We start from the raw sequence: 7,495 nt of genomic DNA, 5'->3' as shown, positions 1-7,495 counted from the left end.
TGCCAATATCCTTCTTTTTGTATGTGAGCCACTGCCACAGCATGGCCACTAACAGATGAGTGGTGTAGGTCTGTGCCTGGGAACCAAACTGGGGCTGCCAAAGTGGAGCATGCCGAACTTAACCAACAGGCCGTGGGGCCTGGCCCTAAATACTACTTTTTAAAAAATAAATAACCTTTTATTTTGGTGTATTCTAGATGTATAGAAAAGTTGCAAAGATCATGCAGAGAATTCTCATATACCCCTCACCCAGTTTCCTCTAATGCTATTATCATCTTACATAATTGTGGTATATGGAGGAAAACTAAGAAACCAACATTGGTATGATAAATAATATTTTTAATCCCCATTTTAGAGATGAGCAGACTGGCGCTCAGTGACTTGCTCCAGGTCACAGTGGCTGGTAAATGGAGGAGCCAGGACGAAACCCAAGGCGGTTTGGCTCCATTCCGTGTCTCTGGGCATTGAGTTCCCATTCTATTATAGGAAGGATAATCAGCCTCACCCTTCTTCCTACACTCCCCACACTCCCCCTCTCCCCCCTGCATCCCATAGAGAAGTCCGCTTATTAAAAATCGTGCACAGCGGTCCTGGGAGGCAGTGTGCTTTAGAAATCAATCATTTTCATGGATGTTTTTCCATTTCAGTTATAGCAGCTGCGGTTAGAATTGATCATAAGGGAAATTTGTTTTATTGGGAGAGAGGAATGCATTATGCTGAGTTAGGAGGAATAAAGTATATTAAGTCCATGAATTCAGGGGAGAGTTTGGGAGAAACAGACAAGATAAGAAGGAGACGGCAATGTGTGTGTGCAACCACAAGAGATGATTCGAGAACACAGATGGAGCCGAGAGTTTCAGCGAGACTGGGCTGGGGAGGTCCCTAGTTTTGGAAGACACGCCGCCCCCCACCCCCAACCTCTGGGAAATGATGTTATAATGAAAGCTCCTCACACAAATGAAATAGGGTGAGCCCCACATTGGGGGTCATTGGGGTGGGAAGAGGGGGTTGGGAGGGACTCGTACAGTGGACTCAGGGTGAGATCACAAGCAGGGGTCTCGAGCTGCACCTCCAGGGACTGGTGGTGTCCGGTACTTGCAGGCCTGTGTCCCCAGTGTGTCCCTTCAAGGTTAGGGAATACACGTCGTCACTCCTTTGGCTCTAGCTGCACTTGATATTAATGGAAAACCTTGCTAAGCTTCTGCAGTGCTAATGACCGATCCCAGGCCCTCTGGATTCCCAGATTCAGTGATAAGAAACCCAAAGGCAACCAATGGCAAAGAGAGTGACAGTCCCCTGTGCAGGCCAGCCAGGGACCTGGATTCAGAATCTTGTCTCATTGGTATTCCTCTACCCCCTTTTCTGCCCTAAATCTAGCCCTTTCCATTGCATCTCAGAAATACCCACACAGATAAACTCACACCTGAATGGTGCAGCTCTCTCTTTCCAGGCAAGCAATAAATTCAGCTTTGATTCAGAATACTTTAAGATGGTCTTATTTCTAACAATTTTAGAGTAGGTGAACCCAGCCCTGAGAAATTGAGGCACTCAATCTGTGGATATGGGGCCTTTGGGGAACTGGCTTAGCTCGTCAGCAATTCCTGTCTTGGTATTTTCCCAACCTTGGCTGCCATCGGAAGGGGATGGAGCCCCTTCTCCCAAGGGTTAGTCGCAGCCATGGGAGGCAACAGCGCTCCCACCTCTTGCATGTGCTGCGTGTTAAGCTATTGCTTGCTTAATATTACTCACACTTGCTAAACACTTTGTATATATTTTCTCATTAGAGTCCTTCTAACAATCCTGTGGAAAAGATGCTATTGTGCCCATTTTACAGATGAGGATATAGAGAGATGGGGTGACTTGGCCAAGGTCATACTACTCTGAGATGGTCGGGCTAGCGTTTGAATGCAGGTTCATCTCTGTATTCTATCTCTACACTGTATTGCCTCTTTACGTCTGAGAGATGAATTTCGGTAGCTGGATTGCAATTTTCCTAATGGTTTTCAGTGTAACCCTGGAGATCAGCTCCTCTCAAGAATTTGGGAGCCCCAAGATAACATAAAACCACATTTAAAAATGCCAGTCCTTCCTAAAATCACATATTTTGAGATGGGTCAAGAAACAAAACTGCCAGCTTGCTAACAACCACATTCTTTTTTTTTTTTTTCTGCTTTATCTCCCCAAACCCCCCCCCCCCGTACACAGTTGTATATCCTAGTTGCACGTCCTTCCAGTTGTGGGATGTGGGACGCCGCGTCAATGTGGCCTGACAAGCGGTGCCATGTCCGCACCCAGGATCCAAACCCTGGGCCGCCGCAGCGGAGCGAGCGAACTTAACCACTCGGCCACGGAGCCGGCCCCTAACAACCACATTCTGACATTTGATCTGCTAAAGACCGAAGGGACACTGCTCCATCTCCCTCTGACAGTCAACAGAGCCCTCTTCCCAGGGTCAAGGGGGAGAATGAAGACGAAAGGATTCTAGAAAGAGAGAGAGCTGTGCCTATGCCAAAGGTCGCTATTATTCAGTCAAATGAAGAGAGGGGTGCAGGAGGCGGTGGGAGATCCATTTCTGTAATTTGTGTCCGTGGTACTATAGGGATCAGCTCAGCAGGCCCCCAGTTTCTGAACCTCTAGCTCTCCCCTTCACAGCAGTCCAGGGGCATGCCACATAGCTTGGCTGCCCAGAGCTCTCTGGCTGGAGCCCCCATTCTAGGTGCCTGGGAGCCGCTGATGGCTCCTTACAGGAGGTGGAAGGGTTGAGGCCTGGGGGGCCAAGGTAGTGGGGATCGGAGCAGCAGCTCAGTCCAGGAAAGAGATAAAGGACCTCCTCACATCCTCCCTCCCCTTCTCAGCTGTGGGTCCTGCCTCCACTCACCAGCAAACACCACCAGCACGCACAGCAGGGGAACCTCCATGGTCCCAGCGCAGAGCGATGGAAGCAGCTGCTGGAAGTCCCCTTCTGTGTGGGCAGCTCCTTATATCAGCTGCACCCCCTGCGCCCACTCCCACTCGGCCCAGCTCCAGCTCTGGTGCAGCCCACTCCTGCTCTGTCTGTTCCTCTTTTCTGCCCATTGGGAACTTCTTTCTTTTTGAAATATCTGGTTTCTGGGCTTTTAAAAAATTTTTCGATTACAAAACAAACATACATTCAGTATAGAAGATTTGGAAAACATCAACAACAAGAAAAAATTTAAAGTCACTGTGAATCCATTAAGCACCATTAACTTTTTAAAATCGAAATATATTTGACATATAATATTGTGTAAATTTAAGGTGTACAGCATGTTGATCTGATACATTTGTATATTGTAACATAATTGCCATGACAGCAACAATTAGCACCTCTATCACTTCATATAATTATAATTTCTTTTTAGTGGTTGACATGATTGACATCTAGTCTCAGCAAGTTTGATGATTACAATACATTGTTCCTTTGTTCACTGTACTGTGCGCTAGATCTCTAGGACTTATGTATTACTTGTTGCAAGTTTGTACCTTTATACAACAGACATCCTGTGCCCTCTCACCCCCCCATCCCCAGGTAACCACAATTTTATTCTCTGTTTTTATGAATTTACCTTTTTTAGATTCCACATGTAAGTGATGTCACACAGTATTTGTCATTCCCTGTCTGACTCGTCTCACTTGGCATACATAATGTCCTCAAGGTCCATCCACGTTGTTGCAAATGGCAGGATGTCCTCCTTTTCATGGCTAAATAATATTCTATTCTAATATAGTATAATTATATATATATATATATATATATATATATACACACCACACCGCATCTTCTTTATCCATTCATCCATTGATGTGCACTTAGGTTGTTTCCACCATTAACATTCTGGTGTATGTTCTTCTGGTTTTATTGTTGTATGTACAACAATATATATTTCCATACTTTTCCCTGACTAAATTAGGAAAATGTTATAGGTCTTTGCAGTCTGTCTTCTCATTTACCAATATATTGGACACATTTCTAAGTTGTTAAATATTCTTCTGCAGTAACATATTGAAAGGTAATCTTGTATTCCATTATACATCTATGCCATTCATTTAACAAATCCCCCATTGATGGATATACCGGTTGTTTTCGATTTTTCACTATTCGAGACCGTACAGGGAAAGGAATCCTTGAGGCTGAATCCAGTCCATTTCCAGAATTGTTTCTGTAGAATGTGCTACTGAAGCGGACTTGCTGAGTCAAAGCACAAGCCACTTTGAAGGCAATTGATGTGCGTCGACACCTTACTCTGCAGAAGTTCCGCCCCATTTCACGTTTAAAAATCCTGGTGAGGCAAACAGTGTGGACGCAGCCTAGCTAGGGTGGAGGTGCTGATGGCAGGACATACCGGCCTTACAAAGAGGCATCTGCCACAAAGGCTCCACAGGTAATCTTTCAAGGTTTAGCAGCGAGTCCCTTGATAGCAGATATTGCTTTTCTTCCATGCCTGTTAGATGGCTGTTCAAGGACATGGTGCACAGGCTGACCTCTTTGCTTCCAGCTCATCGGTTCCCCCAAAAGAGTGTGCCAGCAAGAGCCCCTGCTGGGAGTTATTCCCTCTGTCCCTCTCAACTCTCTTTCCTCTCTCTGTTAAATCTCATTTTTGCCTTTATCCTTTGACTCAGTCACCAACTGACCACCTCATGTATGAGAAAACAATCTGCATACAAAATAAACAGCAGGCAAAGTAAATGTCTCCGGCATGTTCTTTGACATACCTCCCCCATGCACGCTCTTACCAGTGTAGGACCCTACCCTACAAGAGATCTTCCACGTCTGGGCCGTTGATAGGGGCACAGAGCTACTTCCCAGAGCCCCAGCTTCCCCTGATCTGGTACTGTTTGGGCAGGAGGAAAAGCAGCCAGGACCACTTGTTGACCCCAGAAGGATTTTCCCTAGGGGGAGAGAAGACAGGCTATGGATGCTGCAAAGGGACCTCAAAAACAGTTGTCCCTGCGCCTCAAGAGGCCCCAGGGCACATCTGAAAGGCTGGGTTTGGGCTCAGAGGGAACTGGTTCAAATTCCGGCTCCTTTTCAGACCAGCTGTGGGACCCTGGGCAAATCTCTTGACCTCCATGAGACTCGGTTTCCATATTTGCAGAATTGGGACAATATGGGGACAACAGTCCCTCCGTCCTCTGATTGCTATAGGATTTAGAGGTCACATGCATACAGCACACTGCACCAAGCTTCACCTACACAGAGGATGCCATTGTGGTGACCACCACACGGGCTGTGAGCATCACGCGGAGGTGAAGAGGATGGGGAGGTGGGGGTCAAACCCAGGTCGCCTGGATTACGCTTGGGCTCCCTCCTTCCAGCTGCTTCACCTGGAGAAAGTTGCTCAACTCTGTCTTTCATTTCCTCATGCGTAAAATAGGGGTGGCATCAGTAACTACTTCACGGGCTTCTTGTGGAGATTAAACGAGATGGTATGTGAACGGGGCTTGGTCCATAGCTAGAGATCAATAAATGTTAGCTTTGGTTACTCCCATCATCATCATCTTCATCCACACCATCACTGCTTAGAATAAATAGAATAAATGAGCATTTCTTCTGCGCTGCCCGATCCGCTGTTAATCCCATCTGCTGTATCTTTCATCTCAGGAGGTGTATTTTTTCTCTCTAGAAATTTGCTCTGGCTCTTTTTTACATCTTCTATGTTTTTACTTAACATTCTCAAGCTTTCCTCTATCTTCCTACATGTATAGAATACAGTTATAATAACTGTTTTAATGTCTTTATCTACTAATATTCCATCATTTGGGCCACTTCTGGGTCTGTTTCTAGTCATTGATTTTTTTCTCACTATGACTTTAGGTCACCAACACTCATTGCCATGGATAGCACTATGACGATACAGCTTTGTCTATTTTGAAAGGGTGGTTTCTTTAGGCTGGATTCCAGAAGTGAAATTGCTGGGTCAGAAGATAGGACTTGTAAGGGTCTTCCTCTCTCTGAAGTCTGTGGGAACTTAGACGCCCGTCTGCTTCTGCCTCCATCAGCAGCTCGTGGGTACTCCTTGGATGTGGTGGGTCCTTGAGACTTGTCAGCAAGTCTGTGTGTTTTTACTTCCCTAGAAAAAAAAAACACATGATGATACTGTTAGGCCACAATCTGTCAAGATCTCCAGGTAATGGATGGGAAGGAGCAGGAGGGAGCTTAGGTGCTGGAGTACAAATTCTATTAAGAATAGTCACGATCGGCTGCGCCTTGACCACATGTCCAACAGTGGATTGATTTTCACAACCACACCATGAAGGAGATACTGCTATTCCCGTCTTACAGGTGAGGGAACTGGATCTCAGAGAGATTGGAAACTTGCTCAGGATCACATGGCAAGTAAGCAGCAGAGTTTGGGTTAGAACACAGGTCGGCCAGAGCTCGCCCTCCCTCTGGGCTGGGCCTTGTTCTAAGTGGTCCCACATAGTACATGTGAGTAGAGGCTGCCCTAATCCCCATTTTACAGATGAGTCACTGTACCCAGGGGCTCTGCCAGACTTTCTTGCCCTCTCATTATAGATGGAGGTAGAAAGGAGAAGAGCTGGCAGAGCCTGGAAGCCTGCTGCCCCCATCCTCACTGCAGAAGAGAAGAAACAGGACGCTCATCATCGAGATACCCCGATGGGTGGGAGCGCGTCCTCTCAGCCAGCAGACAGAGTCCTCCCCCGACCCACCCTTCCCTGCAAAGCCCCATTTACTGGATGGTCCCACTGCCTGGACTCCGTGTATGACGTCAGCTGCCAGAGGGTATTGGAGATGAAGCTCAGAATTACTGAAGGTTTGCAGGATATGGGAAAGTAAAAGGAGCTGGGCTTCCCCAGGCGTTCTGAGCTTCAGATCTGAAACACGCTGGCAGGGGAAGAGGAGGGAGGAAGAGATTTGAGACGCCTCTGTGGAGAACGACCCACTTTTCTCCAGTTGCACCCAGGCAGAACCAAAGCCAGTGGGTCAAACAACCAGAAACCATCCAAATGTCTGTCACCTGCACAATGGATAAATGATGGCAGAGCCACTCCGCTCTTGCTAAGAGGGCTTTGGGGGTGCCGCTCATGTGTTCCTTTGACTGGGTGTTGGTTACACTGGGGTGTTCACATTGTGAAAATTCATCCAGCTATTTTAATTTGTGCGTTTTCCTGTCTATATTTTATACTTCAATACATTTAGGTAATGATGACAATAATGATAAAAGCAAATGGGCTCAAACTTCAGCAGGAAGTATTTCAGATACCCTTCTAGATGATCAGACAGCCTTCCAGATTACAAACTGAGGTTATGTAGCAGAAAGAAAAGCCCAGCTTTGATATCAGGCAGATGTGGCTTTGAATTCTAGCTTAATAATGGCATCGCCTTGATTACATTACATTTGTCTCTCTGAGCCTCAGGTTTCCCATCTGAAAAATGGGGCAATGTTATGGATCCTCTGCAGGCTTGTTGTCATGATTTCAAGTGGAATGATTGGCACACTGTAGGTGGTCAGTA

The 7,495-nt window shown here is 46.4% G+C and overlaps 1 protein-coding gene across 1 annotated transcript in view; it reads right to left on the bottom strand.

Moving 5' to 3' along the window:
* The window catches only part of PLA2G2D (phospholipase A2 group IID), a 6,176-nt gene extending 3,237 nt beyond the window's left edge, over nt 1-2,939 (bottom strand). The window contains exon 1 of the mRNA XM_046660246.1: nt 2,879-2,939. Within this exon, the coding sequence (XP_046516202.1) occupies nt 2,879-2,918 (40 nt within the window). The 5' untranslated portion in view covers nt 2,919-2,939. The remainder of the gene's footprint in view (nt 1-2,878) is intronic.
* Between the last annotated feature and the right edge of the window lie 4,556 nt (nt 2,940-7,495).

The sequence above is a fragment of the Equus quagga genome, chromosome 5, assembly GCF_021613505.1.
Source record: "Equus quagga isolate Etosha38 chromosome 5, UCLA_HA_Equagga_1.0, whole genome shotgun sequence".
Taxonomy (NCBI): Eukaryota; Metazoa; Chordata; class Mammalia; order Perissodactyla; family Equidae; genus Equus; species Equus quagga.
This window is presented reverse-complemented; position numbering and strand designations above follow the sequence as displayed.